Genomic DNA, 16,653 nt, shown 5'->3' on the forward strand with positions numbered 1-16,653 from the left:
CACTGTGTATATTATCCCTGTACTGTGACATCACTGTGTGTATTATCCTTGTACTGTGACATCACTGTGTGTATTATCTCTGTACTGTGACATCACTGTGTGTATTATCTCTGTACTGTGACATCACTGTGTGTATTATCCCTGTACTGTGACATCACTGTGTGTATTATCTCTGTACTGTGACATCACTGTGTATTATCCCTGTACTGTGACATCACTGTGTGTATTATCCCTGTACTGTGACATCACTGTGTGTATTATCTCTGTACTGTGACATCACTGTGTGTATTATCTCTGTACTGTGACATCACTGTGTGTATTATCCCTGTACTGTGACATCACTGTGTGTATTATCCCTGTACTGTGACATCACTGTGTGTATTATCCCTGTACTATGACATCACTGTGTGTATTATCCCTGTACTATGACATCAGTGTGTATTATCCCTGTACTGTGACATCACTGCGTGTATTATCCCTGTACTGTGACATCACTGTGTGTATTCTGTACTGTGACATCACTGTGTGTATTATCTCTGTACTGTGACATCACTGTGTGTATTATCCCTGTACTGTGACATCACTGTGTGTATTATCCCTGTACTGTGACCTCACTGTGTGTATTATCTCTGTACTGTGACATCACTGTGCGTATTATCTCTGTACTGTGACATCACTGTGTATATTATCCCTGTACTGTGACATCACTGTGTGTATTATCCCTGTACTGTGACATCACTGTGTATTATCCCTGTACTGTGACATCACTGTGTATTATCCCTGTACTGTGACATCACTGTGTGCATTATCCCTGTACTGTGACATCACTGTGTGTATTATCTCTGTACTGTGACATCACTGTGTGTATTATCCTTGTACTGTGACATCACTGTGTGTATTATCTCTGTACTGTGACATCACTGTGTGTATTATCTCTGTACTGTGACATCACTGTGTATTATCCCTGTACTGTGACATCACTGTGTGTATTATCTCTGTACTGTGACATCACTGTGTATTATCCCTGTACTGTGACATCACTGTGTGTATTATCTCTGTACTGTGACATCACTGTGTATTATCCCTGTACTGTGACATCACTGTGTGTATTATCCCTGTACTGTGACATCACTGTGTGTATTATCTCTGTACTGTGACATCACTGTGTGTATTATCTCTGTACTGTGACATCACTGTGTGTATTATCCCTGTACTGTGACATCACTGTGTGTATTATCCCTGTACTGTGACATCACTGTGTGTATTATCCCTGTACTATGACATCACTGTGTGTATTATCCCTGTACTATGACATCAGTGTGTATTATCCCTGTACTGTGACATCACTGTGTGTATTATCCCTGTACTGTGACATCACTGTGTGTATTCTGTACTGTGACATCACTGTGTGTATTATCTCTGTACTGTGACATCACTGTGTGTATTATCCCTGTACTGTGACATCACTGTGTGTATTATCCCTGTACTGTGACCTCACTGTGTGTATTATCTCTGTACTGTGACATCACTGTGCGTATTATCTCTGTACTGTGACATCACTGTGTATATTATCCCTGTACTGTGACATCACTGTGTGTATTATCCCTGTACTGTGACATCACTGTGTATTATCCCTGTACTGTGACATCACTGTGTATTATCCCTGTACTGTGACATCACTGTGTGCATTATCCCTGTACTGTGACATCACTGTGTGTATTATCTCTGTACTGTGACATCACTGTGTGTATTATCCTTGTACTGTGACATCACTGTGTGTATTATCTCTGTACTGTGACATCACTGTGTGTATTATCTCTGTACTGTGACATCACTGTGTGTATTATCCCTGTACTGTGACATCACTGTGTGTATTATCCCTGTACTATGACATCACTGTGTGTATTATCCCTGTACTGTGACATCACTGTGTGTATTATCCCTGTACTGTGACATCATTGTGTGTATTATCTCTGTACTGTGACATCACTGTGTGTATTATCTCTGTACTGTGACATCACTGTGTGTATTATCTCTGTACTGTGACATCACTGTGTGTATTATCCCTGTACTGTGACATCACTGTGTGTATTATCCCTGTACTGTGACATCACTGTGTGTATTATCCCTGTACTATGACATCACTGTGTGTATTCTGTACTGTGACATCACTGTGTGTATTATCTCTGTACTGTGACATCACTGTGTGTATTATCCCTGTACTATGACATCACTGTGTGTATTATCCCTGTACTGTGACATCACTGTGTGTATTATCCCTGTACTGTGACATCATTGTGTGTATTATCTCTGTACTGTGACATCACTGTGTGTATTATCTCTGTACTGTGACATCACTGTGTGTATTATCCCTGTACTGTGACATCACTGTGTGTATTATCCCTGTACTGTGACATCACTGTGTATTATCTCTGTACTGTGACATCACTGTGTGTATTATCCCTGTACTGTGACATCACTGTGTGTATTATCTCTGTACTGTGACATCACTGTGTGTATTATCTCTGTACTGTGACATCACTGTGTGTATTATCCCTGTACTGTGACATCACTGTGTGTATTATCCCTGTACTGTGACATCACTGTGTGTATTATCTCTGTACTGTGACATCGCTGTATGCATTTTTGCTATACTGTGATATTACTATATTTTCTCTGTGCTATGACATCACAATGTTTATTACCCCTGTACTGTGACATCACTGTTATACTTGTATTCTAACATCACTATGTGCATTGTCCTTGCGTAAATGAGAATTAAATAACTGTATACTTTTCCAAGTTCTATATGGGGGCCCCATCACGTTTCGCTAAGGGGCCCCATAGATGCCTGTTATCCCCTAGTGACCTAGCAGCTCATTACTGACGTCACGTTGCATTTACTATGCCCAGAATCTTTTTCCCTTGGATTTTTAAAGCTGCACTGTAGTGTGAATAGTGGCTAAACTTGTACATTCGGACACACATGGGGGTTGTGGCAGGATACAGGATGCTTACAACACAACTTATCTGCTGTATTGATCAAGTCTATACTACTAGTTGTAATAGGAGATGGGCTTGGTGTTGGTCAGCTCTGCACCCCCTACATGGGCCTCCACCACACCTCGAGCAGCTGTCTCCACGCACATCCCCCGAACAAGCTATAGCCTTTTTAAAAATAGCCTCAGGCGACATGTCATCTGAGCACTGTGCTGCAGCAATGGCCGTGCAATGCCAGCCATTTACATGCTTCCACCGAGTCCATGGTACAAACATTCGCCTCGACCCTTCAGGTACCCAGGCTACCAGAGTCGAGAGCTTTGCTAATGGCATCTGCTTCAGTCGAGACCCACTGGCCCCTGGACAACTGTTTTTGGTGGAAATTGAAGAAAAAGAGTTGGGCTGGTGCGGTCACCTAAGAGTTGGGCTTATGGCCCGAGATCCTCGCAGCTTGAAAAAAGTCCCAGAGTATTCACTACCCGACCTTCTAAACTATGGGGAAAGCTGGATATTCGCCATCACTCGGGAGCACAACAGGGTGGCACCAGACGAAGGACAAAACGCATCCAGCTTGGCCGAAGACCTATCAGATCCTTATCTAAAAGTGGGCAAGATTAAAATTCCTCGAGACAAACTTATGGCACGTAGTAAGCCCGGTCGCTTCAGTCATTTCCTGGATCAGCTGTACAAAACTCATATTCTACCTCCTACTGCTCGCCGAAGCCGGATTGGGGTGCTGTATGAGCCCCAGGAAGATGGCACTCGTCATATGCACATCATCATTAATGGAGAAGATATGGGCGCCAGTGCTCGGGGGATTCCAGCCAATCAGCCATTATATGCTGTCATTGATGTCTTCGCCTCCACCAAGAGCGTCCGAGTGATCCAGATAGAATATGGATGTATGTATCATATTCAGCTGTGGGCATGGGCTTTCGGAAACGGGGGGTTGGGTAAGATTTCCAAATAAGACAAAGCTCTTGTCCTGTAGATTTCCCTGAACTTTGTCACATCTTACTTACACGAGCACACAGGAGATTTCTATCTATAGTCCGCTCTTCTCCCTCGTGATCTGAGGTGACGGGTGGAGACGTTATTTTGGATTTCATTACCCAGTAATTTTAGGAATGTCAGACATGACCTAGATTTGTGAGGTACGGGTTGAAATGTATTACCAAACTTATGGTGTCCATATACAAGAAAGGTATATAGATTACAGAGTCTCGCAGCTCTTTGGGGGGTCATATATATATACTGAAGGGATTGTAATAGGATTTATAATGAACCGCAGATCGTGGCTTTTTAAGGAAGCAAACAAGAGTCCCTATAGTCTTAGGAACCTATAGAAAAGCCACAAGCTATTGTATTTATGACACCATACTATATGATATTCCTGAGGATAGCCCATCAATATTCTAACCCTAGAAATCCCCTAAAGTAGTAAATAAGTGAGTCTATAATAAGAGATCTAACATATAATACGTTGTATGTGTGATATAGTGTGTATTTATAGACCCGCTGTATATTGGGGCTTCTTTATATAACTGAAAAATAATTTTTATGCCAAAAACATTGTTTTTTATGCTTTCCTATAGGTTCCGAATTCAGACTCTTGTTTGCTTCCATAAATAGCCGCAATCTGTAGTTCATTATAAATCCTATTACAATCCCTTAAGAGTATTATCCCAGTATATATATCTATATAATATATATATATATATACACACACACACGTAGAAGAGTTAACGCAAACTTCCGCACTTGTGATACCTTATCACATAATATAATCTCACCCACACATTGCAAAACCTAAGGCCTAGTTCACATGGGGCAAGGGGGCTTATTTTGGTCCTGATTTTAACGCTGGAAACCATTTCAGAATAGGACCAAAATATGTCTGCCGCCACGACAGGCAGACGCTGGGACTGACTCAGCCGTGGAATCCGCCTGAAGAAAGGGCAGCTCGTTTCTTTTTTTTCCCATGAGCGGGAACAAACCTCTCACGGAAAAAAAGTAAGCTAGCGGTCTACATAAACCACTATTGGAAGGGGGCAGATTCTGACGTGGATTCGGCTTCAAAATCCGCCCCCTTTTGCCCCGGGTGAACAAGCCCTGAAAGCTGTTAAAGAAAAAAAAAAAAACGCAACATGTTCATTTTAGCTACAAAATCACAAGCATTTTCCCTGTAGATTTAATAGGGGAGGGAAAAGCTCTAATGGAAAACACTGCATGTTGCTACGCAGAGGCTTAGGCATAAAATCTATGAAACATTTTCCAATGACTTGATTCTTGACTTTTGTTATCTTATGTGAAGATCTCACACTGCAGTAGTTCCGGTTAGCTCTGCTACATGTGTATATAGGTCCTGTATATTCATTCATAGTAGAAGAAAAGCCAAGAACATATTTCATAATAGCTAAACTGGAGAATTTATTTTTGTACAAAAACAGCCATAAGGAGGAAGGAAACCACTGATGTAGTGTCGTATCTGCTAGATGTGTGCACACAGTTCATACTATACTTAAGTACGGATTTGTTACAGCCATCAGTGTTATAATACCACAGTAAGGGTGAATTCACACTGCGTAAACGCTAGCTTATTCTGAACGTAAAACACGTTCAGAATAAGCGGCGTCTAAAGCAGCTCCATTCATTTCTATGGGAGCGGGGATACGAGCGCTCCCCATAGAAATGAATGGGCTGCTTCTTTCACTCCGTGCAGTCCCATTGAAGTGAATGGGGAGTGCCGGCGTGTACGCTCCGGCATGAGCAGAGCTTGCCGTATACGCCGGCACTCCCCATTCACTTCAATGGGACTGCACGGAGTGAAAGAAGCAGCCCATTCATTTCTATGGGGAGCGCTCGTATCCCCGCTCCCATAGAAATGAATGGAGCTGCTTTAGACGCCGCTTATTCTGAACGTGTTTTACGTTCAGAATAAGCTAGCGTTTACTCAGTGTGAATGCACCCTAACATAGCTACACACAGGCCATGTTACACATCTTAAAAGGTAAAGAGAGAAAATGTGAATGCTGCAAACTGCAGTACCAGACATGGCCTATGGAAAATAGTGGCACTATTTCTAAACTCATCCAACACCCCATCATGCTATTTTTTAGGACAGAACAGAATATACATTTACTATAAAGTGGTTTTCTAGGCTTATTAACTGATAGCTTATCTATAGGATATGTCATCAGGTGAAGATCAACGAAGAGGGGGGAAGGGGTGCTTACACCCAGACTCAGTGCTTGGTATTGCAGCTCAGCCCCCCGTTTATTTGAATGAGACTGAGCTGTGAACAGGCCAAGTGACCAATGAATATAACGTCACATGGTTTGTGAAGCAATAGCTTTTACCACCTCAAACAGCTGATCTGCGGGGGTCCTGTGTGTTGGACCGCTGCTGATCTTCAACTGATAACCTAAAGATAGGTCATAAATTGATAAAAAAGCCCTTTAATACCCTACTGAGCGGACATATATGGGGATGATTATAATGGAGACTATGTTTTCTCTCAGTTCCTTCCCTGCAGACCTTGTGCCGCCTAGTTATCCAGAAGCATGTGATCCATAGACTGGCGATCGACTGGCTAGATTTACCGGAGCTACTAAAGAATTTCTGCAAGTACGAGTGATCCGATGACTAATGTTTTAGTGCAAATAAGGGACAGCATCATAATGTAAACTATGCCGAATCAAACAGAAATGTGCTGCCATCTCTATGCTTAGGTGCTATCCTCCAAACACGTGATATCCACCAATACAAGGCATCCTCACCATACTGGACAGGATTCACCTGTGGACTACCTAGTACAACCGGTGCTGTGTGATGTATACTGCCCGAGGGTCACCCCACCTCTGCTGACTACTATATACAGAACAAGCATTGTGCAGCCCATTCACTTGAGATCTTCACGGACTACCTACTGCAACTAAACTGAGCCATAGCACTGCTGACTGACCTGAACTGGAGGACTGACTACAACTAGAACCAGGCAACTTATAGTCCAGTCACTCTATGCAAGTGCCCCTGGCCTTTGCTCCACAGTAAGCACCACTACTTATAGGGCAAAGGGGCCGTCCCACCCATGAAAGGTTTCATAAAGCATTATTCACCTTTCCATTCCTGGTCACGCCGATGTCGAGACTTCCCCGGTTGCCCTGTTGGTCTCTGTTCTTCCAGTTTTAGCTGTGATGTGTCGCCAGAACATGTGAATGCTGTACTGGTGATAGGACAGATCACTGGGATTACCGCTGTGGCCAGTACTGGTCTCTTGTTAACAGGTCATCACTAAGGCTGGAAAAACAAAAACTCAGACCAGAGAAGTGTTGGCTCATGCGCGGTTGCAAACTGGTGATGCGAGTATTGCTCCTTATTGTATAAGCCATATAAAAAAATAAAATAAAAAATTCATGTTGGACCTCCCCTTTAAACCATGTTTTCTGCATGACTATAGAAAATACTTTGTAGCTGTAGCATATTCATAAAGCAGTACATGTTCACATTTAGACAGACTGACAAAGCCTGAAGAGGTGAAAACCCACTGTATGCCATGTATTTACTAACTAGAGCAGGACTAGTAAGACCCCCCTCCCCCCAGTCCCTTTGTGCCCACATATAGTAATGGTGCCCTCCTCTAAAACTCAGTGATAAAGCCTCCTTAGTGCCCCCACACAACATCATATTCACTCTCTGACCCCACATGGTATAACGCCCCCCTTAGTGACCCCACACGATATAATGCTTCTTTAGTGCCCTCACACAGTATGATGACACCTTAATTCACCCCACACAGTATATTATGCACTAGTGGCCTCCGCATCGTATGACCATTTCCCCCCTCCCAAGTATAACACTCCATTAGGGTCTCCTCTGCCAACCATATTCCCAAAGAGGAGGTGTAGGGAGCCCACAGAAAACTCTCCTGACTTATCCTTATGCTATCACGGTGATGGATCACAACACGGCAGCATAGACTAGCATAGTGGCAGCACAATAGTCCTATCCCTGCTGATACTAACTATGATCCATCCCAGCAAGTGTGACAGCAGGGGTCTGAACCTCCGCCATCCACAGTTGGGTCCTCCTGCATTAGACATCACATATTACTAATAACCTCTACAACCACCCTAGACCACTAGTGATACCTATTAACACCTTTATAAAACTGCCCTAGACCTTTTTTCAGCACACTAAACCGCCAGGGATACCGCCTTCAGTTTAGAACATGGTTGCACGGTGGAGTCGGTGACATCAGAACGCCAGAGTGGCTGCGGGGGAATATACAGCACATGACCTAAATACAATATGTAAGATATGGCAGTATTACTGTGGGGACGCTGTATACGGCACTTTATCCCAGGCTCAGACGACCACTTTACGCTCTAGTACTATATACATTTGATTTACATCAGCTTCTGCTGTGATACTTACATTACCTAGTCAAGGTGGACAATGTGAGGCAATGAAATTGATAAGTAACCATAACGTTATTTTGATTATTAACTTTTCACAGGTTTCAGTATTATTAATATTATAGAAATGACTATAAAGGCTCTTTTTGTATGTTCCAAAATTGGAAATTGAATAAAAATGTATTAAAACCTAAAAAATTCTGCTTCATCTAACAAAAAATATTTTAGTCATTAAAGGGGTTAACCACTATGTAATACTGATGGCCTATCCTTAGGATTGGCCAGGGACCCCTTTAAGAGGATTCAAAAAACATGGCTGCTTTCTTCCAGTAATAGTGCTGCGCCTGTATACACGTGATGTCAGCTGTAAGATCATACACAACCTATCGGTTCCTGGAAGAATGCAGTCATTTTTTAAAATCTTGAATAATCGCTTTAAAACACTTGAGGATTAACCCTAAAACTTCTTGTAATATGTTTCTATGCCCCGAGACTACGCCCTCTAGATCTTCCACTCTCCGAGTCTGTAGTTGGAAGTCTGCCATTCATTGTTCTGGGGCTGTAATGTACAAACGGAGACAAGATGAAGAGGAACGCTCCTTGAGTGAGCACTGCAGAACCTTCATTCTATAGAGCGGGAGTGGGGGTTCACAAACTTCCAAATATGACATCTTCTAACATCATCATTATTGATATCGGAGGACCACCAGAGAAGAAACGGAGCAGACTTCATACAGGTACTATTACCACATCTGTTTATCTCAACATAGGTCCATATAGTGCTATTGTTGTACTGCCATAACCAGTGTTGTCCTCACTAACCACTACTGTAGTATGTCTATATCCCTGACATGCACTAAAATAGTCTCCGATTATGTGATTAGAGAGTACCTGTTACAGCAGGACACTCACGTTATCACCTATCCGCATCAAAGGTGATAAGTGTTTAACCTCTGGGACTCCCACCTCTCAGGTGTACAAGGGTCCTAACTGAATGTATGCCCACCACATCCTAAGTCTATGGGGCTGATGAGGATAGCCGAATTATAGACATGAATGGTGTAGCATTGCATGCATGTGACCAGTACTCCATTAAAGAGGACCTTTCATGTCCTTGGGCACATGCAGTTTTATATACCGCTAGAAGGCGCACAGTCAGCTTTCTAACAGTATATAAATCTGCATGTGCCTGAGGACATGAAGGGTCTTCTTTAAAAAGGGTTGCACCAAGTTAAGAGGATATCTACTATCGACTATATCACGACTCCATACAACCTCCAAGTTATCTGGAGCAGTGCACAGAAGATTTTTTTTCCTTTGGGATTCCATGTGAATCTGAATTGGCCGAAAAAGTGGCATTACAGAGCTATACTCCCCGGGAAGCATTCACATATGCAGCAGTGCAGGGCACCATATGGTGGCACATATATACGGCTATAGATCCCACTTGCTGCCGTACAGTTTGCAGGAATACAGCTGTGTTGATGGAATAATGTAGATCCATAGGATAGGGGATAACCTTCACACCCCGTGCTGAATGGAGCGGCTGTCAGGCCTGTGCATGCACTGCTCTACTCATTCCAGAGGGAGCGCCAGGTCATGTAGTTCACCTATCTCCAGCACTCCCATTGAAACAAATGGAGTGGTATACCAGGCTATCGCTACATTCATGATGGGGGGCAAAAGTGATCAGTGGGGGGTCAGAGTGTTCGGACCCCTGCTGATCTGCAAGTTGTCCCCTATCCTATGGATACTATACTTGTTTCCCAGGAAAAGCCTTTATAATATGTATTTAATATGCAGAGAGACAATATAGTTGGTCTAGTATGCATAGATTTTTCTCTACTTTTTCCCTTCTGTCCATGCAGATTTTACACAACGCCGAGACCTAAGATCATGAATGCACCACGGATGACGTGCAGGGTTAGGGAAAAGACTTTTATCAGCCATTCATTTTACCAAATGACACTAGAGTTCCTCTGCATAACACGCAACATATCTAAAACAGGTAACAGAAACATAGCTCCTGGTCACAGAGGAGGCCCCATCCTAAAGCTTCACTTGCTCATAGGGCCCAATCCAGACATCTGCCAGTTCCCTCAGAGTTTTATAACGTCTCTGAAAGTTCTCCTCACTACACTCCGCTAACAGCGCCGATAGCTGGCTTGTCACGGAGTTAACCAGTAGATGTTTATCTGAAACATGGTTCTTGCTGGTCTTTAGGATTTCCAATTTGTCCGCAGATACAGGGAAGATGTAATCCGTTCCTTCAGGCTGCTTCTGCCACAGCGGGTGAAGCATATCTGGCTGTAGCAGCTCCTCATTGGCATGGAGCACGGCCAGGATATGGCGACAAGGAATCTCGGTGCTTTGATAAAAGCCACAGGTACAAGTCTTAGGTTTCCCATTAGTAACCATGCATGGGTTCTCAAGGATCTGAACACAAGTTTTATCTCCTTTGGTCCCTATAAGTTCTACTGATTTTTGGGTCACGTCTAGTTCATTCTGACAAAGTTCAAAGGCCGCAGGGTTACAGATCTTGTTTAGCGACTCACATATTGATGCCGCAGGCTCAGGGTCCACCGGGGCTTCCTCTTTTATTCGTTTGAATGCCTCAGCTTTGCACTTTATTATTGCCAATTCTTCAAGGCTACAGGCCCGAGCTTCTGGCTGGCTCTTCCCTTCAGTTTGCTCTATGATGTATGAAATTAAACCACTCATGGTTCTTGTCAAACAAATTGATATGTTAAAGACAGTTTTCAACCCCTGGCTCAGACTTTCTACCATATCGAAATAGCAAGAGCAATCGTTCCAAGATCTCCAGCGGTGCAGGGCCCAGATCCGGTCCTGTAGAAGCCACTCTGGATTGATCCGAAGTAACATTTTGATATTCACAAACAGCAGCAGCATCTTGTACATGTTCTTCAGATTACTCTCTGTGGCGGAGCACCCTGTATTCTTCAGAGCTCGAATAAGGAGGTGCTGTGCCTTGTCGGGTAAGAAGAGCTCATGGATGCAACTTTTGATGTGGCTGTAGATATGGGCAGCAGAAATGGCCACTTCAACAGATGGAAAAGCCTGATAGATAGAATTGATTTCCGTAAAACCAGGATCCACCAAAAATACTTGGATTAAAGGCCATTGGGGGTTTATTTCTTTTATAAGCTTGAACATGCGTGCAAGTCCCTCTGGGGACTCATCAGTAGGTATAGCTACGTGGACCATTCTGGTGATATCGTACGGTGCTCCAACACGTGGCCCATCTGCCAAGAAAGTGTACAGAGCTCTTTGTTCAATATTGTGGGAGCGGATCATCAATAAGACTTCAGGGAACTTGCTAAACACTTCACTCATGGCGCTGGTCTGGAGACTGACATAATCGATACTTAATGTCTTGTTGACTTGGCAAACCACTCTAGCATTGGCGTCTATAGTCAGAAGCTTTTGCAAAAACTCAGGACTCGTGCCCATGGTGTCACAGAGGTTTAGATCTCGGTGCTTGAAAACACTAGAGTAAAAAAAAAAACAAAAAAACAATGTAAATCCAGAGGATCTAATTGATTCTATGAAATCAGTTTTAATTCCTATTGGTTACAGGGATGTTTTATCAATGGTGAGACATCTGGTGACGAGAGACACATTATGTCATTCTGTACTGCCATAAACAGGACAAGGACCTGCACCAGTGAGATTATATGTGTGTGTGTGTGTATATATATATATATATATATATATGTGCAAAGAAAAGAATAATCTAAATCTCATCAATGGTTAGGGTAAGGGCGGGTTCACATCTGCACCCCGGTCTCCGTCTTCCCCCCGAGAAACTGGACTGGAGACGGAAACCAGCGTCTTGTGGACTCCGCGGCGAAACTTTTTTTTTTTTTTTTTTTAAACAGGACACAAAGTCGGACATGCAGGACTTTGTGTCTGGTAAAAATAAAAAAAAAAAGGTTTTGCCGTGAAGACCACAAAACACTCACGGGTGGACACTGTCTGCCAGGTTTCCATCTCCTGTTGGCAGAAGACAGAGACCTAAAAGTGGAGACTGGGGCGCAGATGTGAACCCGCCCTTACCTTTGCTTTCCATCAGTTCTTCTCGGTACTTGCAGACAGTTTCTGAAGCGACTCAGCAGGGAGATTGTTCCCACCATCTTGTAGAACTAAGCACAGATCTTCTGGGAATGCAGGCTCGGCCACTTCGGGTTCAGGCCTAGCATAAAGCACATGCTCCGCCGGCCATCCTTACTGTCTTACCGCTTTCAGGACTTTTCTCTCCGCATGTCTCGTGCGGAAACTGAGCAGAAACTACACGGACCCCCCCACGGAACATGCGGATAGAAAAGTACTTTGGGATCTACTTTCCTGTCCGCATGATTCGTGCAGGCAGCACGCGGAGAGCTCACGGACCCCATTATAGTCTATGGGGTCCATGTGCTTTCACTGCACACCGCTTGCCAATGCGTTTGGTATCCTGTTCAGGGGGAACCCCATGCGAACTCCCCAAACGCAGAAGTGAACGAGGGGTTAGGCTACATTCACACAACTGAGGTGCAAAACGACAGTGAAAAACATACATTGTTCATGACTGTTTTGCACCCGGTTTCATGGATCCCCTGTATATTTGAGTGTGCGGAGGGATTTGTGAAAATGGACAAAACTAATATTTTGATGGTCGTTACCATGGTAATGTGAATGGCCCCCATTTAATGCTGTTATGTGACGTCTGTTATTATATATATATATATATGAAACAAGTCCTGTCATTATGATCATATATAGATCATTGAACATGATCTATATATACACATACATACATACACATAATAGGAGTGTGTGTGTATATACACACATATATTACACCTCCCCCCACCCCCTTCCCCAGCAGCATGGCTCCAGCTCGCTGGCAGTGCTCATATTACTATTGTCACCTATGGGGCCGTTATTGCGGTGCAGTGCTGCCTGCTCCACATTTGCTTATCACATGAAGCAGTGAGAGCCGTAGCCGCTAGCTGCACCAGTATACTCCCCATTGTACAGCCATATACTACACACTACACGTGTATATACCTCACCTAGCGCTCAGCGCCTCTTCATATAAACAGGAAGCTCCGCACTTCCGGCTTACCCAGCATCAGCGTCCGTGACTACCACTGTATACAGTCAGGCGCGAGGGGCGGGTGACGTCATTATCACGTGATCAGGCTGCTGAGGAGAGAGCGAGGACTAATAGGAGCAGGTAGTAAACGATAGAAACCTGTGTACAGCTAGACCTCTGTGGAGGGGCCACTCACAGCGCCACCTCTGGACTCAGTGGGAGGTCCTCCTGCCAGTAACTCCATTATTGATCTAGTGAGGTGACGAGAATGGGGTCACAGTGTGGAGAACAACTGCACCATTCTAGTCACCTCACAGGCCTAAGTGGAGTTTGTATAGGGAGGGTCCTGGAACCAGGCTCATGTATAAATAATAGCAATAGAAATGGAGGGAAACCATCTCACCCTCAGATTTTATACACGTATACATCTGTATACAGATATATATATATATATATATATATATATATATATATATATATATATATATGCACAGACCCATATACACACATATAGCGGTGACATGTATGGTGCCACGCTCTGTTTCCTACGTGACTCTGTGGACCATTCACCATACATGAGGTTTATAGCAATGGCGTACGACCCAGCGGAGAACATGTCTGATTCATAATAAGGCCTGGCCCCAATTAGGCGGCGTTCACACTTGTGCCGCTGACCAACCTTTGGGTTTCTGTCCTAATCCCTGGAAAAAGGAAAAACTGCATAGGGGACGGCTTGCTGGACGTGCAGGACTTTGTGTCTGTGCAACCCCCCCCCCACCAAAAAAAAAACAAAAAAAAAACGGTTTCCCCACGGAGAGGCTGCATACAGACACCAGCGGTTTGCTTTATAATCCCACTCAAATGGATGTGTTTTTAAACTGACCGCCAGCAAGCCATCCCCTATACAGTTTTTCCAGGGATTAGGACGGAAACCCAAAGGGCAGACAGCGGCGCAAGTGCGAATTCCGCATAACATGTGCTTAGTATTTTACCGCCTCCTCCTCCTCTGGCTGATCCGTGTCCGTCTCCCATCCATCATAGGGATAACTTATTTTAACCCTTTAAGGACACAAGGTTGTTCGTAGGTTATGGCTTGGTGACTTTTTTCATATTTTCCTTCCCCACCTGTATTTTTCTGTCCACATAGCTATGTGAGATCGTATTCGTTGTGTACCATTTACATATAATGTTTTGATTAGTTTTTATTAATGTTGGTGGAGAGTCCGTGTGAAAAAAAACCTACAATTTTATCATTATTTTTGCATTATGTTCCTATGGCATTTACTCTTCATTAGAAATGACACAGCAACTTTGTCCCGCCACTATTACAGCACTGAGTGTTAAAGAGGACCTTTCATGTCCTTGGGTACATGCGGTTTTATATACCACTTGAACTTGAATTCAGTGCACTCTCAGTTTTCCCATTATGGCAAATGGGAAGGCTATTGTACTGCGAGAGCAGTGAGTGTCTTGGCTGGGAGTTAAACAATGCCCCCTCGCACAGTACAACGCTATAGACGCTACTGTGAGGAGGGGCGTTCCTGACTGACTGTCAGAAATTCCCTGCTGACAGTGAAGAGCTACAGCATCGGCACCGATAGCTCTTCACCGGGGGCACAAAATGGGAAAGCCAATAGTGCAATGAATTCAGTGCACTGTCAGCTTTCTAGCAGTGTATTACACCGCATGTGCCCTAGGAGATGAAAGGTCCTCTTTAAGACTTAACTTTAGCTGCCACAGTCCTCTGGAATGTGCTACCCCAGAAATTCACCACATACAGTATTTTCACATGCTGTAACATCTTTTTAGACAAACCCATGACAACTCCGAACTCTTTTATTGTGTAATTTGTTTAACTTCTTACCCTCTAATGTAAAGTGCTGCAGAATTTCTTGGTACCCTATAAAGATTACTGTTAACCACTTCATCACAACGTTATTTTCCCTGGCTTGTGGCCAGAAACATTTTCAAAAGGTTTTTTTGTGCATGCAGATTTAAGCTTTTTTTTTTTTCCTTTGGTGATGTGTACGGCTTTCCTATGTCGTTTATTTTTGAAGTTTTGGTTTTTTACAATATCTATGAAAATGTGCACACTTTTTTAGAAAGAAAAAAAAAAAGCTAAAGCCCCACATTGCACAGGAATTTATTGTGGGCATAAAGCTAATATTTACCTTCGTGGATAAGATTTTTTTTTTTTTTTTTTTTTAGGGTTTCAATTCATTTTAATGCAGAAGATAATTCTAATAAAGTAAGACAGAGTTGAATCCAAATATAACATTTAATGGTCCTCCATAATACCATCAGTGCAGAAATAAAAAATAACAGTAGGTAGTCATCCTAATACATAATGCCCTTAAAGAACAAATAACCTTAAAAGGGCTGTCGCAGATTTAGGTTTTTCTGATCTATCCTTAGGCTAGGCCAAAAATAACTGATCAGAGGGAACCGACAGGCCATACTATATGCAGCAGACAGCCCTGGTCCTGCCACTCAATTCCTATTGAAGTCAGTGGGAGCTGAGCCGGAGTTTTGGCACTTGGCCACTATACAAGGCTCAGAGCTAACTGCTTCCAGCCCATATATATATATATATATATATATATATATATATATATATATATATATATATATATATATATATAGTGGCAGAAGTGACATGTACAGCTGATCAGTTAGGGGTCAGCTCACCAGTGAATAGATACTTATGGTCTATCCCAAAGATAAGAAATGAAATCCTAAATCCTGGACAACCCCATTAACTATTTATCGTCTTTCTATAGGATAGGTGATAAGTGATCTCCATCAGCAGTGAGAACCGTACCTGAGATAAAGTGCTGTAACCAGCTCTCTCAGACAGCAGGAACGTGCTCCATTCCAATACAAGACCCCTGTTCTTGTGATCGGTGAGACCCCTAGTGATCAGACCCTTATCCTGTTGGTGTACTGGGACAATACCTTTAAAATAGGATTTCTGGGCAAAGAAATAGACTATATACAGAGAATGAGGCAGGAAGCAGACAGCATTATATGTGTAGTGGCTAAACTGAGTCACTGAAACTTACCTCCATTCAAGTGAATAAGTGCGGATCTGAAGAAACCTGGTCTGATCACTACACAGAGAATGGCACTGTCTGCTTC

The 16,653-nt window shown here is 43.1% G+C and overlaps 2 protein-coding genes across 2 annotated transcripts; one reads left to right on the plus strand and one right to left on the minus strand.

Annotated features, from left to right (window-relative positions):
- Positions 1-3,183: 3,183 nt before the first annotated feature.
- NEURL2 (neuralized E3 ubiquitin protein ligase 2) lies at positions 3,184-8,580 on the plus strand. Its single transcript, XM_075278770.1, has 2 exons — positions 3,184-3,902; positions 6,522-8,580. The coding sequence occupies exons 1-2, from the start codon at positions 3,194-3,196 to the stop codon at positions 6,635-6,637; spliced, it is 825 nt and encodes a 274-aa protein (XP_075134871.1). The 5' UTR covers positions 3,184-3,193; the 3' UTR covers positions 6,638-8,580.
- A 1,820-nt stretch (positions 8,581-10,400) lies between these two features.
- ZSWIM1 (zinc finger SWIM-type containing 1) lies at positions 10,401-13,581 on the minus strand. The gene is made up of 2 exons (XM_075278771.1): positions 13,493-13,581; positions 10,401-11,925 (listed from the first exon to the last, which is right to left on the minus strand). Exon 2 carries the CDS (start codon positions 11,886-11,888, stop codon positions 10,467-10,469), a length of 1,422 nt encoding a protein of 473 aa, XP_075134872.1. The 5' UTR covers positions 11,889-11,925; positions 13,493-13,581; the 3' UTR covers positions 10,401-10,466.
- Positions 13,582-16,653: the final 3,072 nt, after the last annotated feature.

This window comes from Leptodactylus fuscus, chromosome 6 (genome assembly GCF_031893055.1).
Source record: "Leptodactylus fuscus isolate aLepFus1 chromosome 6, aLepFus1.hap2, whole genome shotgun sequence".
Lineage (NCBI taxonomy): Eukaryota > Metazoa > Chordata > Amphibia > Anura > Leptodactylidae > Leptodactylus > Leptodactylus fuscus.

Coding starts and splice junctions, on each gene's coding strand:
- NEURL2 (XM_075278770.1), top strand. CDS start 3,194: ATGTCATCTGAGCACTGTGCTGCAGCAATGGCCGTGCAATGCCAGCCA. Junction 3,903..6,521: donor GATCCAGATAGAATATGGAT/GTATGTATCATA, acceptor GTTTTCTCTCAG/TTCCTTCCCTGCAGACCTTG.
- ZSWIM1 (XM_075278771.1), bottom strand. CDS start 11,888: ATGGGCACGAGTCCTGAGTTTTTGCAAAAGCTTCTGACTATAGACGCC.